Source organism: Electrophorus electricus, chromosome 2, assembly GCF_013358815.1.
Source record: "Electrophorus electricus isolate fEleEle1 chromosome 2, fEleEle1.pri, whole genome shotgun sequence".
NCBI classification, from domain to species: Eukaryota; Metazoa; Chordata; class Actinopteri; order Gymnotiformes; family Gymnotidae; genus Electrophorus; species Electrophorus electricus.
Genome location: NC_049536.1, coordinates 6377412 through 6396218, shown reverse-complemented (window position 1 = coordinate 6396218; position 18807 = coordinate 6377412). Strand labels below are relative to the sequence as shown.

The window sequence follows — 18807 nt, the reverse complement described above, 5'->3', positions numbered from 1 at the left end:
TTCTTTGTGCTGCAGTCTGTTCTGGGAGCTGAGGGACTGTCTCTGGCCTTCAGACACATCGTTAGCTCCTTGCTGTGGTACTGTTCTCAGAATAGCTCTGAAGAGCTTCTGCATGAGATCATCATCTGCGTGGGCTACTTCACCGTAAACCATCCGGACAACCAGGTGAGCTTTCTCCTTTTGTGCTTTTGCGTTATAGATCATGTGCAACATGTTTTTTGTTTGTTTCATTTGACAGTTCCCACGGGTAATTTAGAATGCATGCACACGGGGTTTCAAAAGTTTTAAATGACTTGCAACCAATCCATATCATTTCAAAAAGCAGTGAACATTTGGCATTAAGTATTTTTTTAATCTGTGCGTGATGAGTACAGTGTTAAGCATTTGTATATTGTTCATTAGATAATAAGTCAGGTGTAGCTTTTCCTTACACGCCACCAATACGAAAGCAACAAAAGCCGCGTGGTGAATAACGCCGTATCTGTGGTCCCCCTGTGCCCTGCCCTGCTGGGGGGACGGTCTTTGTCCGCCTGCGCCCGGCCTGGACCTGCCAGAGCGGCAGGTGCAGGCCCAATATGGGTGTGGCATGCTGCATGCTCCGCCTCCCTGCCTCCTGCCTGCTTCACAGCCCATGGCCACGCCTCCCTCAGCCAGGCTTTAGTAATATGAGTCTCCTGAGGATCCACTGCTGTGACGCTGCCACGTCCTCGTGGGAGGGTCACGGCGCGAGAAATTTATGGGCTTATTACGAATTCTAATTTAAAACATTTTTGCTGTTAATTAAAGAAACGGCCTCTGTTTTTATGGCAGTTCAGTTCTCCTCTGCTGCTCCAATCCAATTTAATTATTTTGATGTACATAATTAGCATTTGTTGGCCATTGTTGCCCTGATTTGCATATTATATTGGATAATGGAATGGGGGGCTGATGATTGAATTAGGGGCGAGTGACAGATGATTGGGCTTTGTGCTCACATAAGGGAAAGTTAACGCAATGACCAGGCTGGGAATTACACCTTTTGCATATTCATTTATCCCCAGCCCACTTTTGCTAATTTGAAAACTGCTCTGTGGCAAAGTCTTTAAACTTGTGACTTCTTCCCAGGATACAAGACGTTTTTTATGTCGCCATTTGGCAGAGCTTCAGTTTCTATTATTAAATGCAACAGCACTATCAGAACACATCTAAGGAAGCAGTGGAGCACACACACACACACACACACACGCGCGCGCGCGCACACACGCATGCACGCACGCACGCGCGCGCGCATGCACACTTTCGTGGGTTATATGTTAGGTATGTGATTGAAAGTTCTCAGAAACAGTTTTAAAACAGTTCAGTGTTCGTCACTGACACTAAGAAATATAGGTTACCTTTATTAGTTCTAGAAGGCCACAGGTCCTTTGGCTTCGAGCAGGGCAGCTCTGCTGGCTATTGGCCCAGGCACTGGTGTATTTCCGCGGGCCGCTGGTGATGACTGACGGCTGGAGCGGGACTCTCTGGCTCAGGCTAATGGAAGCCCAGCAAGGCAATGCTGACCCTAGCCCTGCCTCCTGACACAGCCCACTGATTCAGTGCTGGCGCACCAGTCTGTGTTTACACATATGTGTCTTGAGAAATAATACAGCTCATAAAGGCAGCACAGGCTTTGAAGAATTGCTACAGGCTGTATACCCGACCTGCCTGGAGTGTGTGTATGCGCGTGTGTGTATGCATGTGCGTGTGGGGCTGTGTGCGTGTTCGCTCGCGCGTGTGTGTAACATGTACGTGCCTGAGCTGCCCCACACGGGTTATTGGTAGAGTGACATATGCTCTGTGGTGGTGCCGGTGAAGTATGTTTGTACTCGGGGGGCATAATGGCTTGTGTCTGATTGTTTGGGTGCTCTAACAGACGGATCATATGAGAGCTTGCCTTCTGGCAGGCTTGAAAACATTTCTCATCTTCTAATTGTTGTTTCTAGCTCAGTAGCTAAGGTCAGCTCTTAAATATTTTTTATCATTCTAATTTCTATGACACATGACATCCATTTATAAGTCACTTAAACTGTTTTAAAGATCTTTTTTTGAAACTAAAGAGACTGTTTCTATCTGAACTACACACTGCAGTAACGATGCACTGTCGGTATTGACTTACTGTTGCCCACTCTTTGCTGAGCGTATTAGAAGAAATGTGCAAAAACTCAGTATAAGGGTCTTCATAAAACTGTTTCCACATTTCCTACGTCTCTGGAGAGCAGCCAGACAACCTCACTTATTGCTTCATGCAGGCACAGTGGAGATGGAGAAGTGTCTCTTTTAGATGACCACTAACCGTGCGCCGCATCCTGCGTTTTGCCCGCTACTGAGGCATTACGAGGGGTTGCCGAGCAAGCCGCTTCATGCAGACGCGGCACCTCCGAAGAGCCAGACGGAACCAGTCCACCACGCTCGGCCGCCTGCCTTATCTCCATCCCGCTCCCCTCTCTCTCACCTTTAGCTCTATCACGCCTTCTCTTGTACCCTCGTCCCATGCTAACACGGGGCTATCTGCGGTGCCTCGAATCTCCAGTCTCCGTCCTGGCCCTGTAATCCTCCAGTGAACTGATGTAAAAACACCGCCTTCAACAGTCCATTACTGCCGAGATAACCCAACTCTTTCTGCCTGGGTGACGCAGCGGGTTCGGCACAGACGGCTGGAATCCGGGAAAGCTTCCTCTGTAGTAAACACAGGCGTGGGGGCCGACCGCACACTCCGGAGTGGAGGCAGAGAGGAGCGGAGCACCGTGAAATGATTTACACACCCCATCGTCGGTAAACTTTGGCTTAGCACACTCAAGTATTGTATGTGGTTTGGGTTTTTTTTTTTTTCTTGAACTCTTCTTTCGTTTTTTGTTTGTTTGCTCATAAATCTGTGGGAATTTAGAGCCTCATTTAGATCTAATGCTGTGTTTGGAGTTCAGTCCAGGTCAGATGGGCTCCTGGTGAAGATCCACAAAAGAGATCATCTTTCAGAGGATCGAAGATGACGCTTGATTCAGTCAGGCAGCAGTAATAAATCACTGATCATTTGCCGTTTTTCAAACAAATACAGCTCTTAATGCTGTTGCAGGAGGAGAAATGCAGATAAACGGGTCTCTTTTCATTGTGTGTGTGTGTGTGTGTGTGTGTGTGTGTGCTGCTCCCACCCACGTAATAGTTATACATACACACACACACACACTGCCCTCAGAGTGTCTGGACAGACAGAGGTTTTGTAATGGTTTTTGTGGATGGTGTCTGTGGGTGGTAGCCATTGTTCACATAAGTTCCAGTGGCTGTAATCCCCCTGTCTCGAGTGTCACTCCAGCATCTTCTCAAGTCGTTTACCCTTTGCTCTTATCAGCCAGTTGTCTGCACCACCTCCTCCTTCTTTGTATTTGGTCGCATTCAATTGCACTGTCTTACAGCTACATCTCAATCCCATTTAAATCCCATTTTTCTTTACCTCATATTTGCTTCGGATTCTTTATGCTGAATACAAGGATGGGTTCACTTTCAGTAGCACGACCTCAACCCGTGCCGTTCGGTACCCCGTGTCCCCCGTCCTGGGCATTTTGGAGCCGGAGTTCGGCTCTCCTCCTCACTCTTATCAACAGTTCATCAAAGAACAAACCTGACTCCGGTCTCCTTCCTCTTCACCTTGGGCTATTCAGAGTGTGTGTTTGCGTTTCAGAGCATTAACTTTACACTCCTTTTGTTTTTAGCGGACAGGCCAGGAATTATGTAATGGGCTGGCCATAAAAGTTTGGTCCTGTTTGAAAAACGTTGGTGCTGTGGTCTTCAGAAAGCCCAGGCTGGGACCTCCCTCGCAGGTTCTTTATGGCTGTCGATGGTGAGAAAGGGGCACAGATTCAAATCCCCCCCCACTGTGACGTCAGGGGCTGAACAGACACCTGGCCATAGCCGCAGGACTTGACAGAGCGCTGCGCTGTGGAGTGGAGAGTTTCCAGTGCGGTGTGCACTGGAGCTCGGCCCTGCTCTCTCCGACGAGGGGCCGTTCGGAGACGGAGCGTTTTGGGCTAGGAGGTTATGAGACGGCCACTCGATTGGACAGAACGAGCTCAGAACGTGCTCAGTTGGTCTGCCGACCAACTCTCACACTCGCACTACCTCACACACATACTTGCACCCAAACACCTACACAGCACCCTTACTGAAGTTCCAGGTTCATGGAACGCGAGTGACAGTCTAAGGTAAATGGGCGCCCAGTCAACACTGCAATTTGTAACAGACTCCTAACAAATGAGGAGGCAACCAGTGCGTCTATACATCTCCCTTTTTTAGTCCAGAAGTGATGGGAGAGATTAGTTCAGTACTCCTGCAGTCTTATATAAAATGGCCTTCTCAGTAATGCCCTCCACCCTGACACTGCACAGCTCTTCTGCTGAAAACAACCAGATCTGTGGAACCGTTGCTTCATTGAGCCGAGTTGCTGTGGTGCTGCAGGAAATCTACTTTTTCTCTGCATTCCTGAGGGAAGTAGTCATTAATTCTAAGATGGAGTGAAGCCACTGGACCTCAGTGTTTGGGCCGCGCAAGCCTGCCGGGCCCTCGGGCCTGAGGCGAGCTGGCAGTCAGCTGTTCAGAACTCCTAGTACCACTAAAAGATCTCAACAGTGGTTTGTTTTAGCTACTCGGTAATGCATCTTTAAACAGTCCCTAATACAGATCAACATGGCCTGAAAGCCTTTGAACACTGCTGTAGGACTTCACTGTAAGAGGCCTTCACCTTAAAATGATAAAAGAAGAGAATTATCACTTTGTTTATCATGCTCTTAAACCCTTTAAAGTGCATTATTAAAGGACAGAATGCATTGGAAAAGGTATTGCTAAGAGTATTTTTACAAATCTTGTAAATCTTGGTAATTTATGTCACCTAGTTCTCCGGGAATTTCACCCCACCCTTCTGGTTTGCATTTAGCTTGCACGGAAGGGTGTGTTTGTCCAAGTAAAAGCACTCGGTTCTCAACCTCCACCCACCCTCCTGCCCCCTGCTTCCATTCTCGCACTCCATCTTACCTGTTGGGATACACTGGGGCAACCTCCCAGCTCCTTGGTCTGATCACAGAGAGGTAAGGGTCTTCCCAAGGTCCTGATCCTGGGTACGAGTCGTCCCGCAGCAGGGGCTAAGCCCCCGGCCCCTTTAATCAGCTCTGCCTGCAGGGGATTTGGCTTTAATGTCTTGAGGGGGACCGGATGTGACGGGGTGATTGACGGTCGTTCTGAGGGGAAGAGGGATATGGGTGGTGGGAAGCTCCATTAATGGTATTGCTTCATCTCTTAAAGTGGCAGGGGTTGTGAGTGTGGGGAGGGGTCTACCCACCCAACTCCCACCTTTTGCCCCTGCCCCCCCCTCCCCCATTGGGCACCGCTCACCCAGCACGTGTGTGCGCACACAACGAGAGGCGCCTTGCCATCTTACCTCTGTGTGAACTTGAGTGGCACATGGGTTGCTCGGGGCATGAGCCCTGTTGTCATGCGCGTCGGCGTGAGTCAGTTTCCTCTGTTCCTGTGAGTGGAGAGAGATGGAGTGAGGTGGAGTCAGTCTGACAGTTGAGTGACTCCTCTCAACAGGGAGGCTCCTGGAAGTGACCAGCGCGTACCCGTGCCCCAGCAGGAGGTGCACAGGCATCCCTGCCTGGGTTTATGGTGTGTAATTGTGTACTGGGAGGCTGTGCCCTCTACTTCTCCTCTTAATTGCTGTTTGTGTGTTGTTTTAGTGGCAGATTTATGTGTAGGGTGGGGCTCTTGATTTACTGCTGGATGTGGCATTTGCTTCATGTGTGTGCGCGTGTGTTTTCCAGGTGATCGTGCAGTCTGGCCGGCAGCCCAGCGTGCTGCAGAAACTGTGTCAGTTGCCGTTCCAGTACTTCAGCCACCCGCGGCTCATCAGGGTCCTCTTCCCCACCCTCATCAGTGCCTGCTACGACAACCCCCACAACAAGGTCATCCTGAAACAGGAAATGAGCTGCGTACTGCTGGCCACCTTCATACAGGTGCAGCCTCGGCCTCTGGGGCGCCGTCACACGCGCGCACGCACGCACACTCAGTTTTTCTCACGCGGTCTGCGCGCTTGCTCACAGTTGTGCGCAAACGCGTGCCTTCGCCCTTTTTGATTTTTGCACCCCTGCCTCTAGTTACACGACCTACAAACGTCTTCTCCTCCTCCTTTTGTCTTAACGGTACTCTTGCTTCGTCGTGCTAAATTTAGTTTTTGGGATTTAAATATTTTAATTGTAGTTCTATGTATCCAAGACGTGTGTATGCACATCTGTATCCCGTGTTTCATGGAATACATGCTTGGTTCACGTGGGACCAAGCCTCCTTCTCCTCTTCCCACCTGCTGCATATCTTCTGACCTGTGAAGCCTTCCCCTCCTCCCACTCACTCTCACACACACACACACACACACACACACACACCTACCTCCCTCCTGGACAGCGTCGACGTTTCGCCCTTATGTCTCCTACTCCACCTTTGTCTCTGTTTCTGGCCTTTTGTTTTTTGCCACCCTGCGGCCTCCACTGCCCAGATGGATGGCTTCCTTTGTCGATTTGAGTGGATTTACCTGCCACCGGTTAAGCCTCCTGTAAACAGGCCGACCCCTTCATCTTCCCCCTGACAAGCTCCCTCGCGCTGGCCTGCTACCAAGATTATTTATGGGGAGATTAGCTCTCACTCTGACAGGGACAGGCAGTTGTCATTTCCTTTATACACAAGGAAGATCCATGACGTCCGGTACGCGGGCTTCGTTTTGGTACTGGCACAATCAGTCTGTGTGGTGCTTCAGTCTCTCTGTGTTTTGGATCAGCCTGTGTGTGGTGCTTCAGGCTGTCTGAGTGGTAGTTCTATTGGTTGACCTCACAAATCATAAAAATAGTAAAGGGGGAGTTAGTAAGCTAGTAAGGGAAGTTAGTATCTCAGTCTGGGAGAAAAGCAACAGGATGAAGGGACTTTTTCTTTTTTTTTTCCTTTTTTTTTTTAACTACAGCTCCTGGTTTTACTTTTCAACCATAAATGTGAGGCTATATAAAAGATAACATTTTTCTGAGGATAAACTGATAAATAAAACTGATTTAATTTAATTCTGTACAGAAACCAATTTTCCTTTCTTTGGACAGTCCACCTTTAATAGCAGTCCACCTTTGATGTTTATGGGCTTCTAGATTTCTGTGTTCCTCTCACCCCACTCTACTGCTCCCTCCCTCTCCCTCTCTCTCTCTCTCTCTCTCCTCTCTTTATGTAGGACTGTGCCTCAAGCGACAGCCAGACAGACAGCAGGCCCGCACAAGGTGCGTCTCATTCTGCACAATGAGTGATCTTCATTTTCCCATCATGCTGCTCCCTTGCTTGTTACACAAGGACCATTCATTAATTTACCCAGATAAAATCTTTTCATAAAAAGAAATGCGCGTCAGTCTCATACTTCATTTAAGTGCCTTTCTTTTGGTCGATTATTATTGGCTGTTCACTTAAAAATGAAACATTCAGAGAAAAATAATCTTTCTTGCTTTTTGTTCAGCACTTTCATCTCCCCCCCCGTGATAACTCAGAGCTGATGTTGTGTGTGTGAAACCTCTCTGCTTTCTCCTCCTTCAGAAAAGAGCTCCGCTCCGCTGGATTACTGCGAGCTCCCCAACCGCTTCCCCAGAGACCAGTGGGACTGCGCGCTCCACTTCTTCCTCAGTGAGCAGCAGGAGGAGTGAGCCGGAGGAGTGAACACTGCAGCACACACACAAAGCTGCAACACGATGTGCTCAAGTGCCTGCTCCAGATGATAGGAGCACACACTAGAGTATACACGCTGCCACACAGCCATTCATACCAGCATATTACACTAAACACTACAACGCTTCATCAGAAAACAAGGAAGTTCGCGTTCCACTTTACTTCATCATAAGTGGGCCTTTGGCCAAGTCTAACAAATGTGACCCCTACATATGTAGCAAATGATGTTTGGTTCCATTTTGTTAGGTCTCCTTAATAACAGTGCTCTAACAAAATACTGACACCTTAAATGCAGCTTAATGTTTTGGAAGTGCAATGTTAACATCACACACTGTAATAACATACTGATTAAACAATGAAGGCATTTATGGGAAGTATAACAAGTTGTTTGAGTGTATGAACATGTTTCTTGTGTAAATATATGTTATTCGGAACGGTCATTTAAAATGCCAGCTGTTTTCTTCGGGAATAATACATCTGCAGATTTCTGGAAGGGACAGTAGTTTCTGATCATCTCTGAAGTTGTACGTTGTTGTGTTTTATCAATTTCAGGTTTGTATTTTGTTTTGTAAATAAAAGATATTGGAAAAAATATTTCTGAAATGATAACAAGGACTCGCAGTGTTCAGAGAGTCCAGGGACTTGACTGTTCTGAAAAAACTGCAATGCATAAAAAAGAACTGAAGACTGTTTGCTGGACTTGATATGTTTTGAGTCTAGATTTCTTAACTGTTTTCATATGTATAATTTATACTGGCTGAGTATTAGGACGTGTATATAAACATAATTCAATTTGCACAGACTCTCATACCAATTTTTTGGTTGTCTCTGTTCATGTTTTCTTTGTGCCTTCCACTGAGGTGAAGCACCTATAATTTAAGGAATTGCTTTTTTTCACATTTAATAAAATATTTAAAGCATTTTTGTACCTACAGCCTTGCTTTTAGTAAGGAATACAGTATAACACAATTTTTCCATTTGCATGCTTCAGAAGTTAAAATAAGCAGTGCTGTTTAGATTTCTTTCTGATTGAAGTTTCTTAACATTACAAAAATGTTCCTATGGACCAGATTATTTCCTATTTAGCTATTTAATTGACCCTGTCCTCGAAAAAGACACTACATAAATAAACAGTAGCTAATAGTAGCATTGGTACTAACTTTTCAGTGTACGTCATTTAACTTTAAAAATGCGCTAATGGTGGCTTTTTATGTAAAAATAACCCAATCTGATATTTAACAGTCCGCCTACTTGCCGATATAGAAACCAACTGCTCTTTTGTTGTATGTTTTGTTATACATTTGAATTGAAAACTCACTCAGTTTGAGTTGTCTCTCTGTGCATAAGCCACAGAGAGATGGAAATTTGGCAATGTGGGCCACACTGTCCAGTAAGAGGGCTGAGGCCCCCAAACCAGACTCAAGCCCCCACTGGCCTCAGGGCACTACAAACGCTGCTGTTCTCTGTCTTTCTCTTTTTCTTTCTGTCTGTCTGTCTTTCCCTTCTATCTTTTTTTTTCCTCTCTCTCTCTCTCTCTCTCTCTCTCTCTCTCTCTCTCTCTCTCTCTCTCTCTCTCTCTCTCTCTCTCTCTCTACCTGTGTACTCACACCAGCTACAAACTACTGCCTCTGAGTCACTTTATACATTAGTGTGTCAACATGTGCTGGAGCCTCTCGGGTCAGATCCTCCTACATGGTCTCTCTCTCTCTCTCTCTCTAACACACACACATACACACACACACACACACACATATATATATATATATATATATATATATATATATATATATATATATATATATATATACATATACACTGATCTCTCGATTCGGTGTCTCCACAACAATAGATCTATGTCAAGTGTGTGAGGAGAGATGCTCATGTCATACTGGATGAAACCTGGATCTTTGCAAGACTGGTCAAACATTTGAATATTCTGTCAATATGTTTAATATTTGCTTCCGCCGTTTTATCTTTAATACACTGGATATCGTTACACACTCTACTTTGGGCGTTTTTTCTCTAAAGTTGTCGTTTCAAACACTCGCTTTTAATGCTTTCCTAACTTGTCATTCAGAAGAATGCTTGTCCAGTGGAAGTAAATTGTAGTTTCTTGACTCTCTCCTGATTTTGTCCGTTTGTACTGTTCGATTCTCTCGAGTGAAAATTACGCCGTTGGTTTTCAAGTTGTTCCGGACAAATAATGGGAAAGTAATATTGGACCCGCGTTGTGTACCTTTCCTGGGATGAATGTTAGGCATTTAAACACCTAATTTACATAGTTGACATTGATTATTTGGGTCTCATATGGTCTCTCTAGCACTCTGTACAATGAAAGTGACTTTATGAAATAAGTGTAATCACCCAGGAGTTAGGACAGTTTCCGAAAGATCATATCGAATCAGTGCCCCACATCTTTAGAAAAGGTAGCCGCTGTTTTTTCCCGTCTGGTCCTTTTCTCTGTTTGCGTTTAAATAAATCAGCAGCGGGTAATTTTGAACCACAGGAAAACAGACAATTTATTAGAAATTTAACATACGGGCCTAATAACTGTTTCAACCTGAGTGATAAACTGTTCAGTGGCAAAAGCGTTTTACACGGTTATTTTTTAAATCATATTTGTAATTATCTATTCCAGTATATAGTAATCCGAAACGCTGTCTTTCAGTTGATGGCTGGCATATCATATCGAATAAACATTTTATTTAACATTCTTTATTAATCAACATCCAGTCAGAAAAGACTGACAGGGAAGAAGCGTAGAAGAAATGTTGCCCATAGGCTATACTGGCACAGTTTATAGTTAACACAAAGCTTGTTATTTGTAGATTTAGATATCTTTTTTCATTTATCTTGGTGATTGAATGGGAAATCCGGGAATTACTGTGCGATGCAAAGAACAAACGCATTATGTTAAGAACAAGACGGAGAGTTCACAGATTTGGCAAATTTAGGTCACGGGCTTTGACTTGCATTGGCCGTAAATACGCGACAAACTTTGGATGCAAGTTTATCTGTTATACTAATTTAATCTAATAGTGATGGACTGCATGTTTTACTTGTTATAAACACATGTAATTTATTGAAATGTGCTTTTCGTAATTGTAATTAAATTAAGAAAGGAATTTGAACTGAAATTCAGTTTTTGACCTCTCTTTAGGCGAGACTCCCCTGTAAATGAACTCCACAAACCAACTGTCCACAACATCTTGTTTAAATGCTGATATATTAATGATATACGCAGTGCTTGAAAAGATTTGTAGCGTTTTCATTGATTTCGTTGTCCCGGTAAATTCTAACGTGGCCAATATGCTACTATCTATTGTTTACACTGTTCAGTTGTAAACAAGCTTGGACCTAGTTTACGAACTAAAAAGGGAAAAAGAAAGAAAGAAATGCATTTGTTGTAGGCTTTTCTTTACGACTTCTCACGCACTTGTTTATTTATTCAATTGCCAATTTGTTTACGCCACTCTTTCATTCATTTATTTGTGCGTTTATTCCGATAATGAACATTCTTTTTCGGAATTAGAAAAGTGCTAGCCAACACATTTCTCACTTTTCCTTTCCTACATCGAGAAGAAGTCTGATTTAACAGTCTGCCGGTCGTAGGCTGACCTAACCTCCATATCTAGCGGCTATCCAGCTTGGATACTCGGGTCGGAAAGCAAATAAACCCAGGACAAGCAAGGGTGCGTTCGCCGAGAGGGAGCTGCCTTCAGCTCCTAGAGAGGTGAGTTTGTTGTGGCTCCATCCAATGTATCATTTGCAGGTGATGCCAAGCGAAGATAAGAGGTCGCCGATCCTTGTCCTCTGTCTAGACTTCGGCTTTACAAGCAAAACGAAATTGATCACAAGTCCGAGGTTAAAAGATTCGGTCAATATCCGGTTTACGTGAGATACGTACACCGATATGCGGCATCTAGAAAGGCTTAAATTTGACATCCCAGGTTGAAGACCTATGAATATGTTTATAGTTGTTTGGTTCAAGGCCAAGATGTATGTCCCTGTGACAGTTTTAATATAGTCAGAGGGAGGTTGGGGACTAGCGAAGTTCGAAAACGCTACTTCAGCAAACTTTTTTTTCAAATCACATTTCCAGTGAATTAAAAGATGGGAAGTAAGACCTACGTATGTTTACACATCTGAAGTAGGCCTACTGATATCTAACAAGATCAATCATGGCAAATGTCTACTTATTTAATATATAGGTTTACTTATGTGCAAAATCAATCACAGCAAATCCCGGCGGTGAAGCCCTTATTTGTGTCCAGTCGGACCTAAATGAACAATCTTGGTTTCAATAAAGCGGGTGAATTTCTTGTGTTCTGACTTTTCTATGGAGCTATAGGTCTAATTATTTCCTATTTATTTCACGACTATAATTCAGAATAGTACGATAACTCTTTTGTTTGAAATGTAGGCTATATAATTTGACTAAAAATGCAAATCATATCATGCATAAACGTTTCTTTCACTAGAGTGAGTTTCTTATCAGGACAGATAACGCCATTCACGATTATTTAATTCTACACAAGTTGTTCCGGTTTGCCATATTTGGTGTAAAGCTTGTCTGTGCTGCAGATTAATATACGCCCACTTACAAAATCTTTTGATCTGGATGTTACACATTTAAGGGTATAGAGGCCTTTGCATGCAGAGTTCCTCAGACATAAACACTTAACATAGTTTATTAAGATACTTTCTAAATTCTTGCAAAGGACGGTTGTCCTGACAATAAATAACAATAACTTACTTTTTTCTCGAGAGGTTCAAACAATCTGTCCTCCATCCGTAAAGATAAAATATTTTACATATCACTTTTATACATCATCTTCGGAGATCATGCGCATTAAGACAAATGTGGTTTTTCTTGTCTCAATGAATTAGGGAAATATCACGTGTCGATAAGCGTACATAATGTTAACCTTGAATGAATACTGGTAAGACACTATTATTTAAAAAAAAATGTTGACAGTGGTTCAACTTGTTCATATTCCTTGGGACATTGGTTTCGCTCGGATCCATGTAGGCCTATCTTGTGTGAAAAAAAAAAAAAAAAGTTCTGTAATACGTCTCGAAACTGTCGCTCGGACAGGTTCCTCCGTTTGGCAAACCGTTTCTTCAGTTAAATCCATTGTTACTGTATTTGCAGGTAATCCCTTGTCTCCGACGGAGGCTGTGAGGTGATCCGTGTTCATGCAGGGCACTCGGGAACATGCTGGGGCGGCAGGGGGCAGTTTCCGTCGGCCCTCACGTCTCCACGGGACTAGACACCATGCTGTTGGGGGTGTCGGGTAACTGCGATGACAGAGAAGTCACATCGCTACCCGAAGAGTTACCGAGGGAGCCCGACTCAGAAAACGACACCTACGAAAGAGGAGAAGTGGGAAAAGTGGAATGAGCATGTGTTGATTTCCCTAAAAGCATTACAGCCTACACAGGCCTAAAGCATGCTTTTATTTACCCTGTACTTGTTGCGGCTAACGGTTAAATATAATTTTACAAAAGGTAGTCGTATTATCTGAGGCTGATCTCCCAAACAGTCAGTTTAGATCTAACAAACATTTGCGTAATTTCTTTGGATGCGTGACAGACAGCATGCCTAAAATGAAGCTGCCAGATGTGTCTGAAATCAGTGTCTCTCTTTCAGCGGGCGAGGCAATTATCGGTTTAAAAAAAAAAAAAAAAAAAAAAAAAAAAAAAAGAAAAGAAAAAAAGTAAATAAATAAATAAAAAACAAAAAAACCTAACAAAAACAAACTTTTTTTCTCAAATAAAACTATCGTAGGATTACTGATGTTTCGTCATCAACTGAAAAGATAAATATAGCATGGTAAATAAATATACCTACAGAAATGTAGAATGGTAAGTGAGCAAAACGACTCTCAGGTGCTTTAGTTTTCTGTCTGCGAGTGAGCGTGTTATCTGAATGCCACGTCTTACCAGCTGTTGGAATGCGGGTTGATCCAGGTCGCTCTGTAAGGCAAATTCGCTTAAGGCTTTCCAGGGTGGCTGATACGTCTGAACCTCTACAGGATTTCCCTGGACTGTGTTGTCATGCCTAATCGGACTTCCTGCCACCAGAGGTGTCCCTGTTAGTCCTTGAAGATTCTGTGGGCGGTTGAAAAAAAAGGGATGTCGAAAGTAATATCAGCATTGAAAATATTTAATTTCGGCGACATGTGGCATTCACTGGATATCACAACCAGCCTGTGCACTTCACAGTTTAATCACTACAATTTAAGCAGGTAACATTGTCAGTTTGTCCTGTTGTACGCAAATCATTTTTCCATGCATAGTCATTGATGGAAATCTTACAGTTTTATCGCTGTGTTGTTGCTGTTGCAGCTGCTTCATGAGCATTGACCTCTTCTTGTCTTTGCAACGTTTGTTTTGGAACCATACTCGAATGACTCGTGGACTGAGGCCCGTCATTTCCACGAGTTGCTCTTTCATTAGCGCGTCCGGCCTGGGGTTTGCGTTGTAACACGTCCGAAGTGTGTGCAGCTGCTTCTCGTTCAATACCGTCCGCACGCGAGTGGTTTTTTCGGACTGCTTATGCACGTGGTTCCGATGCGGTGGCTGTCGCACTGGCACGGGTTCTGCGAACAACCCATTATACTTTGCTTTTCAAGAATGGCATCATTCACCTACCACATCTAGAGCCTTAACCGTAACTGAGCCACAAAATATGCACACACATTCAACACTGTAATAATGATTTAAAACGTACTTGGGCCAGCATATAAATAGAATTTGCCATCAGCATTTTTGTGAGAAGTCGTGGAGTTCATTGCCACATTTTTATACTAGGCTAAGTGGTTACGTCACAAGAAGATATAAAATATCTTCACCACCATGGTAAACAAAGATGGCTTACGGGCTTAAACAAAAAATATGACATTGCAGCAAATAATGCTACACATCGTTTAATATAATTTCCATATCCACTTCCATATATCCCAGGCGACTAAACAATAAGCGTTTCACCGTATGCATTCGGTTTTAAGGATTAAATAGAATCCAATCACGATATGCAACGTTCTTCGGTGTTCTTTGCCTCTCTGTTCTACACATAAACTTTTTTTTTAATATTAGTTTTACGTGTCGAAAATGACCGAGTTTGCCGTTTTTCTTATTTCCGTTTTGATGCATTTTAAGAAACATTCAAGCAACATACATTCTGGTAATTACAAATTTTACAGTTTTATAGTCTTACAATGAATCACACTATTCAGTTCAAGTGTCTTATCAAAGTAAATGATAAGCTATCTTAAACAATCAAAGACTTTCGGGTCTGGTACTGAATATGAGGAAAGCGACACAGAGGCCAGTTTATTAAGCTTTTATTCTGCAGTGTTGCAGTTTTACTATCTCGGTTAAATATAAAAAATCTCTGTATAATTTTCGAATTGACCTAACGCCATCATAATATTGTATCGCATTTACCACACCTTTGTTCAGATTTATTCTTATTATACCAGCTAATAATAATAATACAAAATAATAATAATAATAATAATAATAATAATAGCAAACAATAATGACAATAATTCGAGTTATTATTATTATTGTTATTATTATTATTATTATTATTATTAATAATAATAATAATAATAAAAACAACGACTCACCTGACATGTGTATTGACCTGCTCGAGTGTATATTTCCCGGGCTAATGGGACTTCCTGCTGAGGCACGCTCCATCAGTAGACCGTGGTCTGCCCGGCAAAGGAGCTCCTCTTCCCGCAGAGAAAACTCGTCTCCAGGAAGGAGATGTCTGCTACAGACCGAACACCTAAAACACTCCATGTGATAGACGTTTTCCCGGGCCCTCATCACTAGGTCACTGCTGCAGAACCCGATGTTACATTTTGCACATTTGATCCCGAATAATCTGTAATGATCAGAATAAACAGCCACTCTTGATATTTGAAATGAATCACATTATAAAATCACATTAATGAATCACATTCTAAAATCAAGATTGCATAAAATAAGTCTATGCAATCTTGATTTTAATGAGATAAATAAATGAAAAATATTAATAGTGGGAGGCCTCACTGAAATGAACCGTATTCTAGAAAACGCTGCTAGTAAACATTAGTAGTGTCAGTTATACAGTTGCTAGCCATATAATGATACTTTTGGGAAAATGTTTATTTATTTTGTGATTTTACTTTTCAATTAAACGTGTTCCATTGCCCATACAACAACTTCCGAAATGGAGTTATAATGGAGTCACAATTTTTTGCCGAATAGGGCGTGCAACTAAATAGGAAAAAAAAGTTACTTTCAGCCAGTCTACATGTTCAGCCTGCTGGTGTTTGTCTTCTAATTTTGTACATTACATTGAAAAAGCCACATTTTACTGATCAAGATCTTAATCCACAAACGTGGAAAATCCAAGATATTTCTACCTTACGTAATCTCGTTTGCAATATGTTTTGCCATCTCGGACAAAGCAAGTGCACGTCTCATCCAGGTACTGACTGCATTCCGCACACTTGAGACAGGCTGCGTGCCACTCCAGGTCCGGGGAGACTCTCAGGATGTACTGGTCATGGATTTGACTTCCACAGCCTACACACATGGCGATTCCGGGCTTCTCTGTATAGAATGCACGAATTAATGCCACCACCTGCACCTCATTTAATCTCCACATATCCTCACTGAACCCACCGCGTTCGCACTACAATTATATTATAGGGTCAAAGCATGTATGTCCACAAGTTCATGCACGCCACTCCACCAACATTTTTCCCATTTTTGTGGAATTATCGTTGCCATTACCCACTAGTTGATGAAACTGTCGAAAGCAAAGCAAAACTAAATAACACAAATGTGCCAGAGGATATTTCCTCTTTTAGAATTATTCTACCCAAATAGCAAAAGAAAGAAACAAAACGGATACATATACACATATTAATATATATGTATGTATATCCGTGAGCTTTCCCGGTAAAGAACAATTGGTTAACATGTCTATATTGGGCTATGTCAAAACCGTAACCCAAACTACACGCAAAACAACTTTTAAAGGCCTCTGAATGATAGAATTCCTTAACAAAATAAATGCATTACTCACTTTTTGAATGATCCCCCATATCACCCAAGAAAGAAGATTGGAGTAGAATATCCACCATACAGGATGGCTAGCGCAAAGGGCTACAGACGAGGAAACAGAGTGGGAGTCTGCACCGTCCCGAGCAGACTAATAACTTGTAGCCGATCAGCTAGCAGCCTAGTGGGAAGAGCGAAGGGCCGACACGCGGAGTGACGTCACATGCAAACTTGTAACATATGATGACCGAGGGTCTGGGGAGGAGGTCCCAGAAGAGTCAGCATGGTTTGCACTTAACAAGGGATTTTGATCAATGAAAACACATACCTCAAAAGTGTTGCCCAAATGAATTAGAATGCGTCTGATTACGCCCTGAAATAATAATTCATTATTCATCCTATCAGAAGTCCATAGCTTATAGCCTAGTTAATATCTAAATATCTCATTCCGTTTTAGAATTGACCTATTACTCGAATGAGTTGCGTATAAAAGTGTTAAAGCGTATAAAACATTAAGAAATATAACATGTCTTCGTTTCTATTTAACAACACCGAGCCTCAAACTTGTTTTTTTTTTCCGAGCTTTCTGTAGATATAACGAGATTCCACGAAACATCACCATCATTCTTTCTTTCTAGTCTATACACGCGTGCGCCTGTCAGTATGCTCTAGTGCGGAGCCTCCTGCTGGACTCGGAAGTTAACTACATATTCTCGCTCCAGGCTTTGGACGTTGATTCAAAACCAGCCTTTCTGCATTTATCTGCATTTGCAATTATTATTTTGGCCATTAGCACAACGTGCTAATGTAATTTACACCACAAACTTTGAAAATTAACATATTATTAAATAGACGAAAAATCCTATCTGTGATAAACCACTTAAAATTAGATCGATAGTTTTCGGGGCGTCTTCCCTCACCTTTCGTTTCCTCAAAGAGAGATTGTCTTGTATTTCCAAGACACAAATTCTTTCAAGTAGCCCAGTTCTTTTCTTTTGCGATGTGTATGTCTGACCCTCTGTATTCAGATTTAAAGCTTTCAAATCTAACATTTTACGATTCTAGACAGTTAAATTGACATTTTCTCCATTATTAACATTGGTATTTATTAGATATTTTGGAACTGAGCAGCAAAGAATATTGGAATGAACTGTGAGTTTAGCCAGGTTTACGGATTTGTTCGTAACGATATTTGTTCAGTAATTTATGCTAGCCTACTATAGAGCATACGTTCCCGACCTTTGTCAATGACGCAAGTTGTATTTTGAAAAATGAATACAATGCATAATTGAAACTAGTCAAGTTCTGAACGAGGTCATTCTCGTTTTGTCTAATAGGTTGCGTTCCCCCACTAACAGTAACTAGGTCGCTTCATTCAGTTGGTCAATAAATAGGCTGATTAATGACCATTTTCCCAACCATTCATCCTTCCATCCATCTATCAGAAAAATAACTCTAGGAGATGTAATATATTAGACAACCTTCAAACCTACCAAATAGCTATATTCCTTAAATTACCAGCACTTTTTTTCAGTGACAATATTTATTTATTTCAAACCATCAATAATAAGGCCTTTTACCAGTTAAATATCTCTATTTGTTTGTTTATTTGTTTGTTTTCAAACGCTTGTTCATATAGGCTAGGAAATATCTGAGATAGGACTAATATAGTCTACCATATAGCATACATAGGTATTTTAAATATGACTGAGCAATTAGTAGTATATGTTCACTTCAAATTTATATAATCCAGTATAAACAAATAAACCCTAATGCTGTACTAACTACAAATATGTAGAGTACACTTGTCATAGAATTCTTCAACCCGTCATGCACCTCAGAAAAAAAGAGGTGGACTATCAGTAAACGAAAAAAAAACAAAACAAAAAAAACCCATCACCTTTGGCTGTGTCTTGGAAATATCCCTTTATTTCCATATTCACCATGTATGCGTCCATTTAATTCAAACAAATTAGTCGAGATAGTTCATGTCTG

The 18807-nt window shown here is 42.3% G+C and overlaps 2 protein-coding genes across 7 annotated transcripts in view; one reads left to right on the top strand and one right to left on the bottom strand.

Moving 5' to 3' along the window:
• scaper (S-phase cyclin A-associated protein in the ER) overlaps window positions 1-8668 on the top strand; it is a 69769-nt gene extending 61101 nt beyond the window's left edge. For 5 of the 6 annotated variants that reach the window (XM_035536225.1, XM_035536220.1, XM_035536219.1 and 2 more), the window contains 4 exons: window positions 16-165; window positions 5823-6014; window positions 7265-7310; window positions 7618-8668. In XM_035536225.1, coding sequence (XP_035392118.1) covers window positions 16-165; window positions 5823-6014; window positions 7265-7310; window positions 7618-7724 — 495 coding nt within the window. In that variant the 3' untranslated portion in view covers window positions 7725-8668. The remainder of the gene's footprint in view (window positions 1-15; window positions 166-5822; window positions 6015-7264; window positions 7311-7617) is intronic. The other variant, XM_035536222.1, reaches the window with a different exon arrangement.
• A 3753-nt stretch (window positions 8669-12421) lies between these two features.
• On the bottom strand, window positions 12422-16986 carry isl2a (ISL LIM homeobox 2a). The gene is made up of 6 exons (XM_027017158.2): window positions 16838-16986; window positions 16170-16359; window positions 15384-15646; window positions 14068-14351; window positions 13693-13860; window positions 12422-13116 (listed from the first exon to the last, which is right to left on the bottom strand). The coding sequence occupies exons 1-6, from the start codon at window positions 16893-16895 to the stop codon at window positions 13000-13002; spliced, it is 1080 nt and encodes a 359-aa protein (XP_026872959.1). The 5' UTR covers window positions 16896-16986; the 3' UTR covers window positions 12422-12999.
• Window positions 16987-18807: the final 1821 nt, after the last annotated feature.

Excerpts from the sequence above, each read along its gene's own strand:
- isl2a (XM_027017158.2), bottom strand. The coding sequence starts at position 16,895 with ATGGTGGATATTCTACTCCAATCTTCTTTCTTGGGTGATATGGGGGAT. Across the intron at positions 15,647-16,169 it reads TGCAAACGAGATTACGTAAG|ATTATTCGGGATCAAATGTG; the intron begins GTAGAAATATCT and ends TGATCATTACAG. Across the intron at positions 13,117-13,692 it reads AACCCGCATTCCAACAGCTG|GTGTCGTTTTCTGAGTCGGG; the intron begins GTAAGACGTGGC and ends CCTCTTTCGTAG.